Source organism: Oncorhynchus mykiss, chromosome 22 (genome assembly GCF_013265735.2).
Source record: "Oncorhynchus mykiss isolate Arlee chromosome 22, USDA_OmykA_1.1, whole genome shotgun sequence".
Taxonomy (NCBI): Eukaryota; Metazoa; Chordata; class Actinopteri; order Salmoniformes; family Salmonidae; genus Oncorhynchus; species Oncorhynchus mykiss.
Window position 1 is genome coordinate 47,041,344 of NC_048586.1, and position 22,687 is coordinate 47,064,030.

The 22,687-nt window shown below is 41.9% G+C and overlaps 1 protein-coding gene across 1 annotated transcript; it reads right to left on the bottom strand.

Annotated features, from left to right (window-relative positions):
- Positions 1–881: 881 nt before the first annotated feature.
- LOC110501995 (histamine N-methyltransferase) lies at positions 882–19,984 on the bottom strand. The gene is made up of 7 exons (XM_021579869.2): positions 19,831–19,984; positions 19,550–19,689; positions 19,404–19,456; positions 19,002–19,109; positions 18,630–18,760; positions 10,968–11,061; positions 882–1,459 (listed from the first exon to the last, which is right to left on the bottom strand). The coding sequence occupies exons 1-7, from the start codon at positions 19,840–19,842 to the stop codon at positions 1,107–1,109; spliced, it is 891 nt and encodes a 296-aa protein (XP_021435544.1). The 5' UTR covers positions 19,843–19,984; the 3' UTR covers positions 882–1,106.
- Between the last annotated feature and the right edge of the window lie 2,703 nt (positions 19,985–22,687).

Below are 22,687 nucleotides of genomic sequence, written 5' to 3' on the forward strand. Positions count from 1 at the left end.
CCATGACCTCTGCTAGTCTAATGATCAGCTCAGGATAAAGAACCCAATAACTGATCAACATAATATTATTCTATGATTGTTTGAATGTTTGCTATAACCACTTTTTTAAAAATTTTATTCTGCGAGTATAGCCTTTGAGGATTCGCCAGAAAGCACTAACATCCATTTTTTCCGGGATGCAGTATTTTCAACATAACTTAATTTCCCCTTGAAAAAAGTAAATGGGAATTCTGCTCAGGTGTCTTTCTATGCCTGCTACATGAGGTTACTGAAAGTATTAGACAAATTAAGTGCCATAAGAGATAGTAGAAACTGCAGTATCATCAGCGGGAGGGAATGATATGAGCATGCAGAAGAGCCAATACTGCTATCTGGACTAATGGCTCCATCTACTGGCCTGTTATCTGGACTAATGCCTCCATCTACTGGCCAGCTGTTCCCCGGCCGCCGAAGACAGAGATGCCGCCGAAGACCAGGATGTCGATTAAGGCAGCCCCTCGCACCTCTCTGATTCAGATTGGTTAGGTTTAATGTGGAAGACACATTTCAGTTGAAGTCATCTCCCCTTCCCTTGCTATCCCTTGCTATCTGGACTAATGGCTCCATCTTCTGATGTGCTATCTACTGACCTGCTGTCTGGACTAATGGCTCCATCTACTGATGTGCTATCTACTGACCTGCTGTCTGGACTAATGGCTCCATCTACTGATGTGCTATCTACTGACCTGCTGTCTGGACTTATGGCTCCATCTACTGCCCTGCTGTCTGGACTAATGGCTCCATCTTCTGATGTGCTATCTACTGACCTGCTGTCTGGACTTATGGCTCCATCTACTGGCCTTGGCGTGTATCTGATATTTGTAACAAAATAGAGCATGATATTTGAAAGAATGACAGGGCACTTTTATTGAAAACACTGAAAAACAATTTGGTTTGAAGATAGAAAGCTAACATGCTGTATTGTAGAAGATATATAGGTATAGCCTTTGCTACATAGTGCACTCTAGCCACTTAGCCAGGTGATAATGAATGAACATAGACAAACTCAGAGCCATATACTGTGTACAGTATGACTCTGGGCACTCTCATTAAACACCACACATGGTTCAGGAGTAAACCAGGAGACAACTCAAGCTGCAGTCGAACAGTATCCTGCCCTCTTTCTCTGTGCTACATCGATTCCGGAGAAGGTCCAGGATGCTTGCTCTAAGATCAGGGGTCAGAGACTGGTGGAAGTGGTCCTGTTCTGTCATGAAGTCCAGCAGCAGCTCTCCCATCTCATCCCCATCAGTGAAGCAGTCTGTGATGTCCAGGGTGTTAGGGATGAGGTGCTCATCATACTTAAGCTCCAGCCGCTCCAGGTGAACCTTGATGTCTCCAGCAGACATGTAGTCAGAGATGGACTTGGTGCAGAGCTCTTTCCTGTAGGTCTTCCACAGGGTGTCCCAGCCGCTGCCAGCTGGAATCAGTATGATAGAGAACAGGGAAATAATGGAGGATATATTTTCATATTTATAACCATCTGAACAAACCCCAGAACATTTGTAGAAATCTGAAACCTATACTATAGGTTACTACCCTGCTAAAAAGTCTAAAGCCCATGTTACTGTACTGTATATTATACATAACAAGTTACTGTACTGCATGTTATACATTAGATCTTACTGTATATAATGAATTATATGTTACAGTACTGTATATTGTACATTTTGTTACTGTACATTATACATTATCTTACTGTACTGTATATTATATCTTACACATGATAATGCACTGTACATTATATATCACATGTTACTGTATATTGTACATTTTGTTACTGTACATTATACATTATCTTACTGTACTGTATATTATATCTTACACATGATAATGCACTGTACATTATATATCACATGTTACTGTATATTATCAATTATGTTAATGTGTTGTATATTATACATTGCCATTGTACTGTATATTATGGATGATATGTTACTGTATAATAAACATATGTTACTGTACATTATACATTGTTACATTATGTATTATATTTTACTGTACATTATACATTATATGTTCATTTATATTATACAGTATGTTACTTTACTGTGTATTATACATGATATGTTACTGCATATTATACAATATACAGTGTGTACGCAAAGTATAGACCCCTTGACTTTTTCCACATTTTGTTAAGTTTACAGCCTTATTAGAAAATTGATATAATTGTTTTTTTCTCCCTTTAATAAATCTACACACAATAGCCCATAATGACAAAGCAAAAACTGTTTTTTAGAAATGTTTGCAAATCTATATAAAAAAACTGAAATATCACATTTCCTTAAGTATTTAGACCCTTTAGTCAGTACGTTGTTGAAGTACTTTTGGCAGCAATTACAGCCTCGAGTCGTATTCATTATTTTACCTTTAACTAGGCAAGTCAGTTAAGAACAAATTCTTATATTCAATGACGGCCTAGGAACAGTGGGTTAACTGCCTGTTCAGGGGCAGAACGACAGATTTGTACCTTGTCAGCTCAGGGATTTGATCTCACAACCTTTAGGTTACTAGTCCAATGCTCTAACCACTAGGCTATCTGACACCCAAATATATGTTATAATAATATAATATTACTCTGTTATACATTATATGTTGCTGAACTGTATAGGATGTTACTGTACTGTATATTTGGAATTAAATGTTACATGATATGTTACCGTACTGTATATTATATGTTAATGTACAGTACCAGTCAATAGTTTGGACACACCTACTCATTCAAGGGTTTCTTTATTTTTTTTTACTATTTTCTACATTGTAGAATAATAGTTAAGACATCAAAACTATTAAATAACACATATGGAACCAAGTAGTAATCAAAAGAGGGGTTAAACAAATAAACACATTTTAGATTCTTCAAAGTAGCCACCCTTTACCTTGCACACTCTTGGCATTCTCTCAACCAGCTTCATGAGGAATGCTTTTCCAATTGTTGGCTGTTTATCAAATCAAAGTTTATTTGTCACATGCGCCGAATTCAACAGGTGTAGAACTTAGTGAAATGCTTACTTACAGGCTCTAACCAATAGTGCAAAAAAGGTATTATGTGAACAATAGCTAAGTAAAGAAATAAAACAACAGTAAAATGACAGTGAAAAACAGTAGCGAGGCTAAATACAGACATCGGTTAGTCAGGCTGATTGAGGTGGTATGTACATGTAGATATGGTTAAAGTGACAATGCATATATGATGAACAGAGAGTAGCAGTAGCATAAAGAGGGGTTGGGGGGTGGCGGGACTCAATGCAGATAGCCCGGTTAGCCAATGTGCGGGAGCACTGGTTGGTAGTATGTACAGTCGTGGCCAAAAGTTTTGAGAATGACAAATATTAATTTTCACAAAGTCTGCTGCCTCCGTTTGTATGATGGCAATTTGCATATACTCCAGAATGTTATGAAGAGTGATCAGATGAATTGCAATTAATTGCAAAGTCCCTCTTTGCCATGCAAATGAACTGAATCCCCAAAAAATATTTCCACTGCATTTCAGCCCTGCCACAAAAGGACCAGCTGTCAGTGATTCTCTCGTTAACACAGGTGTGAGTGTTGACGAGGACAAGGCTGGAGATCAGTCTGTCATGCTGATTGAGTTCGATTAACAGACTGGAAGCTTCAAAAGGAGTGTGGTGCTTGGAATCATTGTTCTTCCTCTGTCAATCATGGTTTCCTGCAAGGAAACGTGTCGTCATTGTTGCTTTGCACAAAAAAAGACTTCACAGGCAAGAATATTGCTGCCAGTAAGATTGCACCTAAATCAACCAGTTATCGGATCATCAACAACTTCAAGGAGAGCGATTCAATTGTTGTGAAGAAGGCTTCAGGGCACCTAAGAAAGTCCAGCAAGCACCAGGACCGTCTCCTAAAGTTGATTCAGCTGCGGAATCGTAGTTGTAGCAATGAGACAAGATAGTAGCTACTACAACAATTGGATACCACGAAATTGGGGAGAAAAAAAAGAAAGAAAGAAGATATGAAGATATGCACGCACAGTGAGGCGAAGACTTTTGGAGGATGGCCTGGTGTCAAGAAGGGCAGCAACAAAGCCACTTCTCTCCAGGAAAAACATCAGGGACAGACTGATATTCTGAAAGGTACAGGAATTGGACTGTTGAAGTCATTTTCTCTGATGAATCCCCTTTCTGATTGTTTGGGGCATCCGGAAAAAAGCTTGTCCGGAGAAGACAAGGTGAGCGCTACCATCAGTCCTGTGTCATGCCAACAGTAAAGCATCCTGAGACCATTCATGTTTGGGGTTGCTTCTCAGCCAAGGGAGTGGGCTCACTCACAATTTTGCCTAAGAACACAGCCATGAATAAAGAATGGTACCAACACATCCTCCGAGAGCAACTTCTCCCTACCATCGAGGAACAGTTTGGTGATGAACAATGCCTTTTCTAGCATGATGGAGCACCTTGCCATAAGACAAAAGTGTTAACAAAGTGGCTTGGGGAACAAAACATCAATATTTTGGGTCCATGGCCAGGAAACTCCCCAAACCTTAATCCCATTGAGAACTTGTGGTCAATCCTCAAGAGGCGGGTAGACAAACAAAACCCCACAAATTCTGACAGACTCCAAGCATTGATTATGCAAGATTGGGCTGCCATCAGTCAGCATGTGGCCCAGAAGTTAATTGACAGCATGCAGAGGTCTTGAAAAAGAAGGGTCAACTCTGCAAATATTGACTCTGCATCAACTTCATGTAATTGTCAAGAAAAGCCTTTGACACTTATGAAATGCTTGTAATTATACTTCAGTATTCCATAGTAACATCTGACAAAAATATCTAAAGACACTGAAGCAGCAAACTTTGAAAATGTATATTTGTGTCATTCTCAAAACTTTTGGACACGACTATACATATGTACATGAATGTATAGTTAAAGTAACAATGCATATATGACAAACAGAGAGTAGCAGCAGTGTAAAAAGAGGGGGGGTCACACAATGCAAATAGTCCGAGTAGCCATATGATTAACCTGCTCAGGAATCTTATGGCTTGGGGGTAAAAAGCCTTTTTGTCCTAGACTTGGCACTCCGGTACCGTGATGTACTGGGCCGTACACACTACCCTCTGTAGTGCCTTGCGGTCGGAGGCCGAGTAATTGCCGTACCAGGCAGTGATGCAACCAGTCAGGATGCTCTCGATGTTGCAGCTGTAAAACCTTTTGAGGATCTCAGGACCCATGCCAAATCTTTTTGGTTTCCTGAGGGGGAATAGGCTTTGTCATGCTCTCTTCACAACTGTCTTGGTGTGTTTGGACCATTCTAGTTTGTTGGTGATGTGGACACCAAGGAACAGCCCCATCAACGAGGACGTACTCGGTCCTACTTTTCCTGTAGTCCACAATCATCTCCTTAGTCTTGGTTACGTTGAGGGATAGGTTGTTATTCTGGCACCACCCGGCCGGGTCTCTGACCTCCTCCCTATAGGCTGTCTCGTTGTTGTCGGTGATCAGGCCTACCACTTGTGTCATCTGCAAACTTAATGGTGTTGGAGTTGTGCCTGGCCATGCAGTCGTGGGTGAACAAGGAGTACAGGAGGGGACTGAGCACGCACCCCTGGTGGGCTCCAGTGTTAAGGAGCAGCGTGGCAGATGTGTTGCTATAGGTAGCAACACATCTGCCACGCTGCTCCTTACCACCTGGGGGCGGTCCATCAGGAAGTCCAGGATCCAGTTGCAGAGGGAGGTGTTTAGTCCCAGGATCCTTAGCTTAGTGATGAGCTTTGAGGGTACTATGGTGTTGAACGCTGAGCTGTAGTCAATGAATAGCATTCTCACGTAACTGTTCCTTTTGTCCAGGTGGGAAAGGGCCGTGTGGAGTGCAATAGAGATTGCATCATCTGTGGATCTGTTTGGGCGGTATGCATATTGGAGTCGGTCTAGGGTTTCTGGGATAATGGTGTTGATGTGAGCCATTAGATGCCTTTCAAAGCACTTCATGGCTACAGACGTGAGTGCTACGGGTTGCTGCAGCTGTACATAGTCTATCGGTAAATAGCCCACCCATTTTTACCTACCTCATCCCCATACTGTTTTTATTTATTTACTTTTCTGCTCTTTTGCACACCAATATCTCTACTTGTACATGACCATCTGATCATTTATCACTCCAGTGTTAATCTGCAAAATTGTAATTATTCACCTACCTCCTCATGCCTTTTGCACACAATGTATATAGACTCTCCTTTTTTCTACTGTGTTATTGACTTGTTAATTGTTTACTCCATGTGTAACTCTGTGTTGTCTGTTCACACTGCTATGCTTTATCTTGGCCAGGTCACAGTTGTAAATGAGAACTTGTTCTCAACTAGCCTACCTGGTTAAATAAAGGTGAAATAAAAAAATAAAAAAATAGTCATTTAGGCAGGTTGCCTTTGTGTTATTGGTCACACGGACTATGGTGGTCTGCTTGAAACATGTTGGTATTACAGACTCAATCAGGGACATGTTTCAGTGAAGACATGCCAGTTGGTCAGCACATGCCCGGAACACAAGACCTGGTAATCCGTCTGGACCTGCAGCCTTGTGTATGTTGACCTGTTTAAAGGTCTTACTCACGTCGGCTACGGAGAGTGTGATCACACAGTCGTCCGGAACAGCTGGCGCTCTCATGCATGCCTCAGTGTTGCTTGCCTCGAAGCGAGCATAGAAGTGATTTAGCTTATCTGGTAGGCTCGTGTCACTGGGCAGCTCGCGGCTGTGCTTCCCTTTGTAGTCTGTAATAGCTTGCAACATAAGACGAGCATCGGAGCAGGTGTCGTATGATTCAATCTTAGCCCTGTATTGACGCTTTGCCTGTTTGATGGTTCGTCGCAGGGCATAGCAGGATTTCTTGTAAGCTTCCGACTTAGAGTCCCGCACCTCAGAAGCGGCAGCTCTGTCCTTTAGCTCAGTGTGAATGAAATGTTGCCTGTAATCGATGGCTTCTGGTTGGGGTATGTACGTACAGTCACTGTGGGGACGACATCCTCGATGCACTTATTGATAAAGCCAGTGACTGATAGGGAGTACTCCTCAATACCATTGGAAGAATTTTCTTCACTCTGCAGTCCATCTCATCCCAAACCATCTCATTTGGGTTGAGGTCAGGTGATTGTGGAGGGCAGGTCATCTGATGCAGCACTCCATCATTCTCCCTCTTGGTCAAATAGCCCTTAAACAGCCTGGAGGTGTGTTGGGTCATTGTCCTGTTGAAAAACAAATGATAGTCCCACTAAGCCCAAACCAGATGAGATGGTGTTTCGATGCAGAATGCTGTGGTTGCCATGCTGGTTAAGTGTGCCTTGAATTCTAAATAAATCACCGACACTGTCACCAGCAAAGCTCCCCCACACCATCACACCTCCTCCTCCGTGCTTCACGGTGGGAAACACAAATGCAGAGATCATCCGTTCACCTTCTCTGCGTCTCACAAAGACACGGTGGTTGGAACCAAAAATCTCAAATTTTGGCTCATCAGACCAAAGGACATATTTCTAATGGTCTAATGTCCATTGCTTGTGTTTCTTTGCCCAAGCAAGTCTCTTCTTCTTGTTGGTGTCCTTTAGTAGTGGTTTCTTTGCAGCAATTTGACTATGATGGCCTGATTCACACAGTATCCTCTTAAAACCTCTTGAGGATAGTCAAGTGGCCAATTGCCTGGGGAAATGCAGAGCGCCAGATTCAAATAAAATGCTATAAAACTCAAACTTTCATTAAATCACACATTCAAGATACTCAATTAAAGCTACACTCGTTGTGAATCCAGTTAACATGTCAGATTTTAAAAATGCTTTTCGGTGAAAGCATGAGAAGCAATTATCTGATAGCATGCACCCTTCTGAACCAGTAGTAAACAAAAGAACTAGCGTAGCAGGCGCTACACAAAACGCTGAAATAAAATATAAAACATGCATTACCTTTGACAAGCTTCTTTGTTGGCACTCCAATATGTCCCATAAACATCACAATTGGTCATTTTTTTCGATTAATTCCATCCATGTATACCCAAAATGTCAATTTATAAAGCAGGTTTGATCCGGAAAAAAACAGCTTGCCAAAACACAACGTCACTACAAAACATTTCAAAAGTTGCCTATAAACTTTGCCAAAATATTTCAAACTACTTTTGTATTACAACTTTAGGTATTTTTAAACGTTAATAATTGATAAAATTGTAGACGGGGCAATCTGTATTCAATAGAGCAAGTAAACAAACCATGCACCTTTTTTCATCTTGTGTAACTCTCAACAGTGTAACGTTGTTCCAGGATGTGCTTCTTCTTCATTGCACCAATGATTAACTTCAACCCAATTTTAAAGACTGGTGACATCCTGTGGAAGTTGTAGGAACTGTAAAATGGTCGCTATCAAATATCCCTTGGCAAAGACAACTGAGGGAACGGCCAGAGGCAAAAAAAAAAAAATCTGAACAGTTTTTCCTCTGGGTTTTGCCTGCTACACAAGTTCTGTTATAGTCACAGACATGATTGAAACAGTTTTAGAAACTTCAGAGTGTTTCCTATCCACACCTACTAATCATATGCATATAATATATTCCTGGCATGAGTAGCAGGAAGTTGAAATTGTGCACGCTATTTCTCCAAAAGTGAAAATGCTGCCCCCTATCCCTAAGAAGTTTTAACAGTTGATTTTGAGATGTGTCTGTTACAGTGCCTTGCGAAAGTATTCGGCCCCCTTGAACTTTGCGACCTTTTGCCACATTTCAGGCTTCAAACAAAAATATATAAAACTGTATTTTTTTGTGAAGAATCAACAACAAGTGGGACACAATCATGAAGTGGAACGACATTTATTGGATATTTCAAACTTTTTTAACAAATCAAAAACTGAAAAATTGGGTGTGCAAAATTATTCAGCCCCTTTACTTTCAGTGCAGCAAACTCTCTCCAGAAGTTCAGTGAGGATCTCTGAATGATCCAATGTTGACCTAAATGACTAATGATGATAAATACAATCCACCTGTGTGTAATCAAGTCTCCGTATAAATGCACCTGCACTGTGATAGTCTCAGAGGTCTGTTAAAAGCGCAGAGAGCATCATGAAGAACAAGGAACACACCAGGCAGGTCCGAGATACTGTTGGGAAGAAGTTTAAAGCCGGATTTGGATACAAAAAGATTTCCCAAGCTTTAAACATCCCAAGGAACACTGTGCAAGCGATAATATTGAAATGGAAGCCAAGAGGCCCATGATCACTCTGGATGAACTGCAGAGATCTACAGCTGAGGTGGGAGACTCTGTCCATAGGACAACAATCAGTCGTATATTGCACAAATCTGGCCTTTATGGAAGAGTGGCAAGAAGAAAGCCATTTCTTAAAGATATCCATAAAAAGTGTCGTTTAAAGTTTGCCACAAGCCACCTGGGAGACACACCAAACATGTGGAAGAAGGTACTCTGGTCAGATGAAACCAAAATTGAACTTTTTGGCAACAATGCAAAACGTTATGTTTGGCGTACAAGCAACACAGCTGAACACACCATCCCCACTGTCAAACATGGTGGTGGCAGCATCATGGTTTGGGCCTGCTTTTCTTCAGCAGGGACAGGGAAGATGGTTAAAATTGCTGGGAAGATGGATGGAGCCAAATACAGGACCATTCTGGAAGAAAACCTGATGGAGTCTGCAAAAGACCTGAGACTGGGACGGAGATTTGTCTTCCAACAAGACAATGATCCAAAACATAAAGCAAAATCTACAATGGAATGGTTCAAAAATAAACATATCCAGGTGTTAGAATGGCCAAGTCAAAGTCCAGACCTGAATCCAATCGAGAATCTGTGGAAAGAACTGAAAACTGCTGTTCACAAATGCTCTCCATCCAACCTCACTGAGCTCGAGCTGTTTTGCAAGGAGGAATGGGAAAAAAGTTCAGTCTCTCGATGTGCAAAACTAATAGAGACATACCCCAAGCGACTTACAGCTGTAATCGCAGCAAAAGGTGGCGCTACAAAGTATTAACTTAAGGGGGCTGAATAATTTTGCACGCCCAATTTTTCAGTTTTTGATTTGTTAAAAAAGTTTGAAATATCCAATAAATGTCGTTCCAATTCATGATTGTGTCCCACTTGTTGTTGATTCTTCACAAAATAATACAGTTTTATATCTTTATGTTTGAAGCCTGAAATGTGGCAAAAGGTCGCAAAGTTCAAGGGGGCCGAATACTTTCGCAAGGCACTGTACTTGAACTCCGTGAAGCATTTATTGTGTCTGTTATCTGAGGTGTCATTAACTCTAATGAACTTATCTCATGCAGAAGAGGTGACTCTGGGTTTTCCTTTCCTGTGGTGGTCCTCATGAGAGCCAGTTTCATCATAGCGCTGGATGGTTTTTGTGACTGCACTTGAAGAACCTTTCAAAGTATTGACTGACCTTCATGTCTTTAAGTAATGATGGACTGTCATTTATCTTTGCTTATTTGAGCTGTTCATGCCATAATGCCATGTCTTTCACCAAATAGGGCTATCTTCTGTATACCACCCATACCTGTCACAAGACAACTGACTGTCTCAAACGCATTAAGAAGGAAAGAAATTCCACAAATTAACTTTTAACAAGGCACACCTGATAATTGAAATGCATAATGAAGCTGATTGAGAGAATGCCAAGAGTGTGCAAAGCTGTCATCAAGACAAAGGGTGGCTACTTTGAAGAATCAAATATAAAATATATTTTAATTTGTTTAACACTTTTCTGGTTACTACATGATTCCATATGTGTTTTTTCATAGTTTTGATGGCTTCTCTATTATTCTACAATGTAGGAAAAATAAAGAAAAACCCTGGTGTGTCCAAACTTTTGACTGGTACTGTACATTATACATGTTAATGTCTACTATACATTATATGTTACTGTACTGTATATTATAAGTTACTGTATATTATACAGTTTATGTTACTGAACTGGGATACTAACCTGCTTCATGAACTATGAGCAGTTTGCTGTTTTCCTTCAGAAGATTGTGGAAGAACTTGATGGTTCCTGGATAGTCATCTACGTAGTATAACATCTATGGGGTTAAATAAGGATATATGTGAGGTTGAGGATGGAAGAGGAATACTGTTATCACTTAGACTAGTGGCCAATTCTCTCACTTTCAGATATTTTAAAAGGAAATCATCTACTAAATATCTCTATTTTTAAAACAAGCCATAGAAAGTAAGTTGCAATTTCAAATTAATCAGAAAAGACAGAACAAATAATACAACAAATATGAGGTTAAACTCAAATTTACTAATTGATAAAAGAAAAGGTATACTCTTTGTAAATTTTATCATAAATAGGAAAGTGGAAGGGGGAAAAAGTAAGGAACTTGTCTTACGGCCCTGCATTAAAGACCAGAATTGGTTAAAGAAAATTGTGATAAATAAAAAATAACAAATAATTAATAAATAATTAACATCTGGTAATGTTGAGGTTAATCCAGGCCCTGCAGTGCCTAGCTCCACTCCTATTCCCCAGCCGACTAGAGTATACAGGTCGCAGTGGTGGGTGGTATAAGGTGATTTGGTAACAAAAATGGATGACACTGTGAAAGACTGCATCCAGTTTGCTGAGTAGAGTGTTGGAAGCTATTTTGTAGATGACATCGCCGAAGTCGAGGATTGGTAGGATAGTCAGTTTTACTAGGGGAAGTTTGGTGGCGTGAGTAAAGGAGGCTTTGTTGTGAAATAGAAAGCCAATTCTAGATTTGATTTTAGATGGGAGATGTTTAATATGAGTCTGGAAGGAGAGTTTACAGTCTAGCCAGACACCTAGGTATTTATAGTTGTCCACATATTCTAGGTCGGAACCGTCCAGAGTAGTGATGCTAGTCGGGCGGGCGGGTGAGGGCACCAAAAAAATGAAAAGCATGAAAAGCATGCATTTGGTTTTACTAGCGTTTAAGAGCAGTTGGAGGCCACGGAAGGAGTGTTGTATGGCATTGAAGCTCGTTTGGAGGTTATATAGCACAGTGTCCAAGGAAGGGCCGGAAGTATACAGAATGGTGTCGTCTGCGTAGAGGTGGATCAGGGAATCGCCCGTAGCAAGAGCGACATCATTGATATATACAGAGAAAAGAGTCGGCCCGAGAATTGATCCCTGTCGTACCCCCATAGAGACTGCCAGAGGTCCGGACAACATGCCCTCCGAGTTGACACACTGAACTCTATCTGCAAAGTAGTTGGTGAACCAGACGAGGCAGTCGTCAGAAAAACCAAGGCTATTGAGTCTGCCGATATGAATACGGTGATTGACAGAGTCGAAAGCTTTGGCCAGGTCGATGAAGACGGCTGCACAGTACTGTCTTTTATCGATGGCGGTTATGATATCGTTTAGTACCTTGAGCGTGGCTGAGGTGCATCCGTGATCGGCTCAGAAGCCAGATTGCACAGCGGAGAAGGTACGGTGGGATTCGAAATGGTCAGTGATCTGTTTATGGATATAGGTCTGTAACAGTTTGGGTATAGGGTGTCACCCCCTTTGAAGAAGGGGATGAACGTGGCAGCTTTCCAATATTTAGGGATCTCGGAAGATACGAAAGAGAGGTTGAACAGGCTGGTAAAAGGGGTTGCAACAATGGCGGAGGATAATTTTAAGAAGAGAGGGTCCAGATTGTCTAGCTCAGCTGATTTGTACGGGTCCAGGTTTTGCAGCTCTTTCAGAACATCCGCTGTCTGGTTATGGTTGATTATCATGAATTTATCAGTGGTGACCGTGTTCCCTAGCCTCAGTGCAGTGGGCAGCTGGGAGGAGGTGCTCTTGTTCTCCATGGACTTTATAGTGTCCCAAAACATTTTGGAGTTAGAGCTACAGGATGCGAATTTCTGAAAAAGCTAGCCACAATTCAACGGTTCTTCTTACTTATACTGTAGACATTTTATGATGAAAAAAATAATCATTTTGTTGCTGCGTGTTTTGGTTCCTAACTTCCCTGAACAGTTGCATATCGTGGGGACTATTCGATGCTATGGCAGTCCGCCACAGGATGTTTTTGTGCTGGTCAAGGGCAGTCAGATCTGGAGTGAACCAGGGGCTATATATGTTCTTAGTTCTGCATTTTTTGAACGGGGCATGCTTATCTAAGATGGTGAGGAAATTACTTTTAAAGAATGACCAGGCATCCTCGACTGACGGGATGATGATACCCGGGTCAGGTCCAATAGAAAGGCCTGCTCGCAGAAGTGTTTTAGGGAGCGTTTGACCGCGGACCCGTAGCGAATACAGGCAATGAGGCAGTGATCGCTGAGATCCTGATTGAAAACAGCAGAGGTGTATTTCGAGGGCAAGTTGGTCAGGATAATGTCTATGAGGGTGCCCATGTTTACGGATTTAGGGTTGTACCTGGTGGGTTCCTTGATGATTTGTGTGAGATTGAGGGCATCTAGCTTAGATTGTAGGACTGCCGGGGTGTTAAGCATATCCCAGTTTAGGTCACCTAACAGAACAAACTCTGAAGCTAGATGGGGGGGCGATCAATTCACAAATGGTGTCCAGGGCACAGCTGGGAGTGGAGGGGGGGTCGATAGCAGGCAGCAACAGTGAGAGACTTATTTCTGGAGAGGTACATTTTTAAATTAGAAATATTCAATTGTAATTACTTCGCTACTATTTAATCAATACTATTATTGATTAAATACCCCTGAGACTAGGGTCCAAATTCAATCAATACTATTATCACTGCGATTATGGGCCATATTGGGGCGGCAGGATAGCCTAGTGGTTAGAGCGTTGGACTAGTAACCGGAAGGTTGCAAGTTCAAACCCCTGAGCTGACAAGGTACAAATCTGTCGTTCCCACTGTAACCCACTGTTCCTTGGCTGTCATTGAAAATAAGAATTAACTGACTTGCCAGGTCAAATAAAAAAAATGAGACTAGGGGCCATATTCAATGACTACATGGAACTATTCCACATCAGGTAAATGATGCAAGCATTAGAATCAGAATTTAAAAACAGTTTAAAAAAATACACCTTATGGAACAACGGGGACTGTAAAGAGATGCATACACAAAGGTACAGACACATACGCATGCATTGTGATATTGTTGTATTGAACATTTTGTATATATGTAATAGTGGAATAATGTTAAATGTACTGTTTTATATTTTGATTTATATGTAATGTAAGTGCTTTAAATATGTTTGGCAGCAGCTAATGTGGTTCCCTAATAATTACAAATACTGTAATCACTTAGACTACGAGCCATATTCAATCAATACTGTAATCACTGAGACTACGGGCCATATTCAATCAATACTGTAATCACTGAGACTACGGGCCATATTTAATCAATGCTGTAATCACAGAGACTACGGGCCATATTTAATCAATACTGTAATCACAGACTACGGGCCATATTTAATCAAAACTGTAATCACTGAGACTACGGGCCATATTTAATCAATACTGTAATCACAGACTACGGGCCATATTTAATCAAAACTGTAATCACTGAGACTACGGGCCATATTTAATCAATACTGTAATCACAGACTACGGGCCATATTTAATCAAAGCTGCAGCAGTGTTTATGTAGTATTTGTTTACAAACTACAAATACGTTCTAATCTTTGCTATACACAATAAATCAAATCAAATGTTATTGGTCACATATAAGGTTAGCAGATGTTATTGGGAGTGTAGCGAAATGCTTGTGTTTCTAGTTCCGACTGTGCAGAAATATCTAACATGTAATCTAACAATTACACAACAACAACCTAATACACACAAATCTAAGTAAGGAATGGAATAAGAATATTTACATATAAATATATGGATGAGCAGTGGCATAGGCAAGATGCAATAGATGGTATAAAATACAGTATATACCAATGAGATGAGTAATGCAAAAAAGTGGCATTATTAAAGTGACTAGTGATCCATTTATTAAAGTGGCCAATGATTTCAAGTCGGCAGCAGCCTCTCTGTTAGTGATGGCTGTCTAACAGTCTGATGGCCTTAAGGTAGAAGCTGTTTTTCAGACTCTCAGACCCAGCTTTAATGCACCTGTACTGACCTCGCATTCTGGATGGTAGCAGGGTGAACATGCAGTGGCTCGGGTGGTTGTTGTCCTTGATGATCTTTTTGGCCTTCCTGTGACATCAGGTGCTGTAGGTGTCCTGGAGGGAAGGTAGTTTGCCCCCGGTGATGCGTTGTGCAGGCCGCACCACCCTCTGGAGAGCCCTGCGGTTGCAGGCGGTTATACAGCCGGACAAGATGCTCTCAATTGTGCATCTGTAAAAGTTTGTGATCGTTTTAGGTGACAAGCCAGATTTCTTCAGCCTCCTGAGGTTCTTCACCACACTATCTGTGTGGGTGGACCATTTCAGTTTGTCTGTGATGTGTATGCCTAGGAACATAAAACTTTCCACCTTTTCCACTGCTGTCCTGTCGATGTTGATAGGGGGGTGCTCCCTCTGCTGTTTCCTGAAGTCCACGATAATCTCCTTTGTTGATGTTGAGTGAGAGGTTGTTTTGCTGACACCACACTTCGAGTACCCTCACCTTCTCCCTGTAGACTGTCTTGTCGTTGTTGGTAATCAAGCCTACTACTGTTGTGTCGTCTACAAATTTTATGATTTAGTTGGAGGCGTTCATGGCCACGCAGTCAAGACCCTGCCACATACGTCTCGTGTCTGAGCCGATGAGTTGCGACTCCACTTTGTCTCTTATCTGACGTGTTGCTTGTTTGATTGCCTTGCGGAGTGAATAACTACACTGTGTGTATTCGGCCATATTCCCAGTCACAATTTTCATGGTTAATTGCTGTGGTTTGCGCTTGCTTTCAGATTTGCACGAATGCCGCCATCAATCCACCGTTTCTGGTTAGAGTAGGTTTTAATAGTCACAGAGGGTACAACATCTACACACACCGAATCAGTGTACAAGTCAATATTATTCTCCGAGGCTACCCGGAACAGATCGAGTACTGTAATATGCTGATAGAATTTCGGTAGCCTTGTTCTCAAATTTGCTTTGTTAAAATCCCCAGCTACAATAAATGCAGCTTCAGGAAATATGGTTTCCAGTTGTATTTTTTCTCTTCCTCTAACACCGCCTGGAATAGAGGCTTGGGATGGCATGAAACTTGGCCCCGGTGATGTACTGGGCCGTGAGCACTCCCCTCTGTAGTGCCTTGCGGTCAGAGGCCGAGCAGTTGCCGTATAAGGCAGTGATGCAACCCGTCAGGATGCTCTCGATGGTGCAGCTGTAAAACCTTTTGAGGATCTGAGGACCCATGCCAAATCTTTTCAGTCTCCTGAGGGGGAATAGGTTTTGTCGTGCCCTCTTCACGACTGTCTTGGTGTGCTTGGACCATGTTAGTTTGTTGGTGATGTGGACAACCAAGGAACTTGAAGCTCTCAACCTGCTCTACTACAGCCCCGTCGATGAGAACGGGAGCGTGCTCGGTCCTCCTTTTCCTGTAGTCCACAATCTCCTTTATCTTGATCATGTTGAGGGAGAGGTTGTTGTCTTCGCACCACACAGTCAGGTTTTTAACCTCCTTCCTACAGGCTGTCTCATCGTTGTCAGTGATCAGGCCTGCCTCTGTTGTGTCATCGGCAAACTTAATGATGGTGTTGGAGTCATGCCTAGCTGTGCAGTCATGAGTGAACAGGGAGTACAGGAGAGGACTGATTGCGCACCCCTGAGGGGGATCAGTGCGGCGGATCTGCTGTTGCCTATTCTTACCACCTGGGGGCAGCCCGTCAGGAAGTCCAGGATCCAGTTGCAGAGTGAGGTGTTTAGTCCCAGGGTCCTTAGCTTAGTGATGTGCTTTGAGGGCATTATTGTGTTGAACGCTGAGCTGTAGTCAATGAATAGCAATCTCACATAGATGTTCCTTTTGTCCAGGTGTGAAAGGGCAGTGTGGAGTGCAATAGGGGATTGCATCATCTGTGGATCTGTTTGGGCGGAATGCAAATTGGAGTGGGTCCAGGGTCTCTGGGATAATTGTTTTGATGTGAGCAATGACCAGCCTTTCAAAGCACTTCATGGCTACAGACATGAGTGCTACGGGTTGGTAGTCATTTAGGCAGTGTACCTTAGTGTTCTTGGTCACAGGAACTATGGTGGTCTGCTTGAAACATGTTGGTATTACAGACTCGGTCAGGGAGAGGTTGAAAATGTCAGTGAAGACATTTGCCAGTTGGTGAGCACATGCTCGGAGTACACGTCCTGGTAATCCGTCTGGCCCAGCGGCCTTGTGAATGTTGACCTGTTTAAAAGGTTTTAATCACATCGGCTGCGGAGAGCGTGATCACACAGTCGTCCGAAGCGAGCATAGAAGTGATTTAGCTAGTCTGGCAGGCTCGTGTCACTGGGCAGCTCGCGGCTGTGCTTACCTTTGTAGTCTGTATTAGTTTGCAAGCCTTGCCACATCTGACGAGTTTCGGAGCCGGTGAAGTACGATTAGGGCAGAGCGGGATTTCTTATAAGCTTCCGGGTTAGAGTCCTGCTCCTTGAAAGCGGAGCTCTACCCTTTAGCTCAGTGCGAATGTTGCCTGTAATCTATGGCTTCTGGTTGGGGTATGTACATACAGTCACTGTGGGGACGACGTCATCCATGCACTTATTGATAAAGCCAGTGACTGATGTGGTGTACTCCTCAATGCCATCGGAAGAATCCCAGAACATGTTCCAGTCTGTGATAGCAAAACAGCCCTGTCCTTTAGCATCTGCTTCATCTGACCACTTTTTTAATGACCGAGTCACTGGTGCTTCCTGCTTTAATTTTTGCTTGAAAGCAGGAATAATGAGGATAGAATTATGGTCAGATTTGCAAAATGGAGGGCGAGGCAGAGCTTTAAAAGTGTCTGTGTGTGTGGAGTAAAGGTTGTCTAGAGTTTTTTTCCCCTCTGGTTGCACTTTTAACATGCTGATAGAAATTATTTCAAACTGTACCGACTCCAACGGCATATCCTGAGAAAACCATGTTTCCGTTTGTTACAATCCCTGATGTCTCTCTGGAAAGCAACTCTTGCCCTAATTTCTTCGACCTTGTTATCTAGGGACTGGACATTAGCAAGTAATATACTCGGAAGCGGTGGGTGGTGTGCGCGCCTCCGAAGTCTGAATAGAAGACCGCGCCGTCTACCTCTTCTCTGGCGGCATTGTTTTGGGTCAGCCTCTGCAATCAGTTCAAATGCCCTGGGTAGTTTGGTCAAAGGATCCTCTTTGGGCAAGTCGTATTCCTGGTTGTAGTGCTGGTAAGTTGACACCGCTCTGATATCTAATAGTTCTTCCTGGATGTATGCAATAACACTTAAGATTTTCTGGGCTAGCAATGTAAGAAATAATACACAAAAATACTAAGGACTAGAAGCGAAGCAGCCCTCTGTCGGCACCATTGTTGACTGGTTAAAGATCACTGGGGTATTTCCAAAGCAACTTCAAGCCTTTCACCTGAATCATGTGTATTAAGTCAAGCCGTTTACATTAATCATTTGTATATAGTCAAGTTTTTTACCTGGATCACGTGTATTGTCAAGCTTTTTACCTGAATTGTGTATGTCGTCAAGCCTTTCACTTGAATAATTTGTATTAAGTCAAGCCGTTTAACTGAATCATGTTTATATAGTCAAGCCTTTTACCTGAATCATGTGAATGAAGTCAAATCTTTTGATCTCTCTTTTGTCTTTGACCTGTTTCTCATATTCTCCACACGTCACGGTGTGCCAAGAGAACGGGATCTTCTGAAGGCTGGGAGTCTTTTTCACTAACGCTACAAAACAGTTACAAGACAAACAGGCAAAACATCTAGTGAGAGTATTTTATCTAAGTCATGATGATCAAATACACAGACTCTGTATGGTATCACAATAACTCCTGGAACAGATGACATTGCAGACGTGAATCTGCAGCTCTTTGACCTGTAGCTCTTTGAGAATCAGGTCTCCCTAGCAAAAGAGACACCAATCTCAATGTGACGTCCCTGCATAAATAAATGTGAAATAAATCAGTACCTTTGAAATTGTCAGTGAGTTGGATGCTGGGTTCCACTATGTCTGCAGTAAGAGGGGTGGCTGGCAGTTTAGACTGTAGAATAGACAGGATATGGGCATCCATCTCCCCTGAAATACCATAATATTTTAACTAGAAAACCATAGCATTATAACCATGAAGCTATAATCAGTCCACCGCAGGACGCGATCGTAGAATGTGCTGCAAAATCAACAATCCTCTGCATATTATGTGAAGGCTTGCACATTTGACCAATCACCACTCTATTACCATATAAAACTGGAGGGACTGTATAATTCTATATTAGTATTACTAGGACTATATAGACTGTCACTGTAGTGGTATAAATCTGGAGAAACAGTTGAGTATTAATAGTTGAGTGCAACTCAGATTAAATTACGTACCGCCACCACTTCCAACACCTAGAACATCCATTTTGGATTTCCCCTCTCCAATTCTACAGAAATCAAAGAGAACATTTTACTGTAAATATATCCCAGATGATCATTAGTAATGTACTAACCAAACTAGATGAGGTATAAATCATTACCTGGTGAACTCTCCAGGGAGAACCTTGTCGACATACCCAAGGATGGCCTTGTGTTCCTCCGAGTGTTTCAAGTAAAACTGGAACCCCTGAACATAACGGCCCTCGTACCCCGCTGGCTTCATAGTGTTCATGGCTGCAGCCTGTTGATGTAAAGACATTAACCTCAGTATGCAGTAGGCATCATCATAGAATACTGTTATTTTAAGTTCTACATCTATACGTCACAATTCAACATAACATATTTCATATAAATTATCAAGATCAATCAATTGAGAAAGTACCGTGAGAAGCATTGATTGCCTTGCCGTAGTGTACAGAGAAATGAGAAGCCTTCCTGAGTAGACCTGAAAGCCCTCCCTCGCTCCCTCTGGCAGGGTGGACTCTGTCCCCAATAATATAACTAGACAGACTGTCTGTATGCACAGTACTGGTCTGTTCATAGAGTCCATGCAGCTGTGCTGTCACATTCCATTCCCATGCAGTCTATGAGTCAAATATCCATGGATCCATTTCTAGAATCAAAGTGCCCGGAGCACAACCTCTCTCAAGGTTAATCCATCTTTCAACCACATCTACATTTTTTCTTTATTTTTCTAACAAACAATCATTTCACACACTGAAAGGCTATGTTAAGCATCTTGAAGGACACAAGGAATGGATTGAGAACAAATGCATTGCCTTATTTTAGCTGACATGTTATACTATACATAAACTATACTTTACAGTGGTAAGTCTCTCAGACTTACGGCTCTATTCACCCTGTATTGCTGAGGCATTAGAGATGACGTTATAGAAATGTAAAGGTAATTTCAAATTGAACCAACATATGCAGCATTTACCGTGAATGCAGTCTCCGCTAATGTGGGAACATTGCCTTTAAATTTCAATCACGCTGTAACCCTGAAGGCTGCTGCTACTCTCTGTTTATCATATATGTATAGTCACTTTAACTATACATTCATGTACATACTACTTCAATTGGGCCGACCAACCAGTGCTCCCGCACAGTGGCTAACCGGGCTATCTGCATGGTGTCCCACCACCCGCCAACCCCTCTTTAGGCTACTGCTACTCTCTGTTCATCATATATGCATAGTCACTTTAATCATATCTACATACTACCTCAATCAGCCTGACTAACCGGTGTCTGTATGTAGCCTCGCTACTTGTATAGCCTTTTTATTGTTGTTTTATTTCCTTATCTACCTATTGTTCACCAAATACCCTTTTTGCACTATTGGTTGGAGCCTGTAAGTAAGCATTTCACAGTAAGGTCTACACCTGTTGTATTGGGTGCACGTGACAAATAGACTTTGATTTGACTTCTGCAACACGGATTGAATAGAGCCCATACTGCCCTACTGTACACCTCTACCTTTGGCTGGCATCCAAACATAGCCTGCTTCTATTGGATGGACCCAGACTGTTTCAAGGAACCCACACATTAGTAAACAACCAAAGGGCATCCTTAGTTCCCATTATCAATTCACTCTCTATTCACAGCGCTCTGTGAACCTCTTTCCCCCATAGAGGGAATCCAGCACTGATAACAGCTAACTAAGAAATAGCTGTGTATTAATGTGAGCAGTGCATTGTGCTTACAGACTATGAACACACAGATCTCTTAGGAGTTACATGTCTCCTATTTGAAGAGCAACATCTGAAAATTGTATCAAAACATTAGATATCTACATTTTAAACATGGAAGGATAAAAGAGCTGCCTGTACAGTGTTATATAAGCATGAATTTGATACCTGTGACCCATATAGAACTGGTAGCCTAATGCAAAGGTTTTACTGAGTATAAAACTAATTAAAGACTGCTAATCATCATGATTAATGACAGTGCAGGTATATTATGTACATAAATACATATACTGAACAAAAATATAAACGCAACATTCAACAATTTCAAAGATTTTACTGAGTTACAGTTCATATAAGGACATCAGTCAATTTAAATGAATTAATTAGGCCTTTATCTATGGACTTCACATGAACGGGAATATAGATATGCATATTTTGGTCATAGATACCTTGTAAAAAAGATAGGGGCGTGGTTTAGAAAACATGCATGTACATGCATAAACAGGGCATAGGTTAGAAATACTGACAATATGTCACTTATTCAACAGCACTGCCCCAGAGACTCCAACCACAGCTGACGTGTTACAGCACTGCCCCAGAGACTCCAACCACAGCCGACATGTTACAGCACTGCCCCAGAGACTCCAACCACAGCTGATGTGTTGCAGCACTGCCCCAGAGACTCCAACCACAGCTGATGTGTTTCAGCACTGCCCCAGAGACTCCAACCACAGCTGATGTGTTACAGCACTGCCCCAGAGACTCCAACCACAGCTGGCATGTTACAGCACTTCCCCAGAGACTCCAACCACAGCTGACGTGTTACAGCACTGCCCCAGAGACTCCAACCACAGCCGACGTGTTACAGCACTGCCCCAGAGACTCCAACCACAGCTGACATGTTGCAGCACTGCCTCAGAGACTCCGAACACGGCTGACGTGTTACAGCACTGCCCCAGAGATTCCAAACATGGCTGAACTCTTAAATCTAAAAACTTTGTTACATGCGCCGAATTACAACAGGTATACAACATTTCACACCTTACTCTGAAATGCTTACTTACAAGCCCTTAACCTTTCTGGGATATGTGGGATGCTAGCGTCCCACTTGGCCAAAAGCAAGGGGAAATACAGAGCGCCAAATTCAAATAAATTACTATAAAAATCAAACTTTAATGAAATCACACATGCAATAGCAAATTAAAGCTACACTTGTTGTGAATCCAGCCAACATGTCAGATTTCAAAAAGGATTTTCCGTGAAAGCAAAAGATGCTATTATCTGAGGACAGCACCACAGTAAACAAAGAGAAGCATATTTCAACCTTGCAGGCGCGACACAAAACGCAGAAATAAAAATATAATTCATGCCTTACCTTTGACGAGCTTCTTTTGTTTGCACTCCAATATGTCCCATAAACATCACAAATGGTCCTTTTGTTCTAATAATTCCGTCGATATATATCCAAAATGTCAATTTATTTGCCGCGTTTGAACCAGAAATACACCGGTTCCAACCTGCGCAACGTGACTACAAAATATCTCAAATGTT

Coding starts and splice junctions, on each gene's coding strand:
- LOC110501995 (XM_021579869.2), bottom strand. Junction 19,110..19,403: donor AGGTGTTGGAAGTGGTGGCG/GTACGTAATTTA, acceptor ATGGTATTTCAG/GGGAGATGGATGCCCATATC. Junction 1,460..10,967: donor GCTCATAGTTCATGAAGCAG/GTTAGTATCCCA, acceptor TACTGATTCCAG/CTGGCAGCGGCTGGGACACC.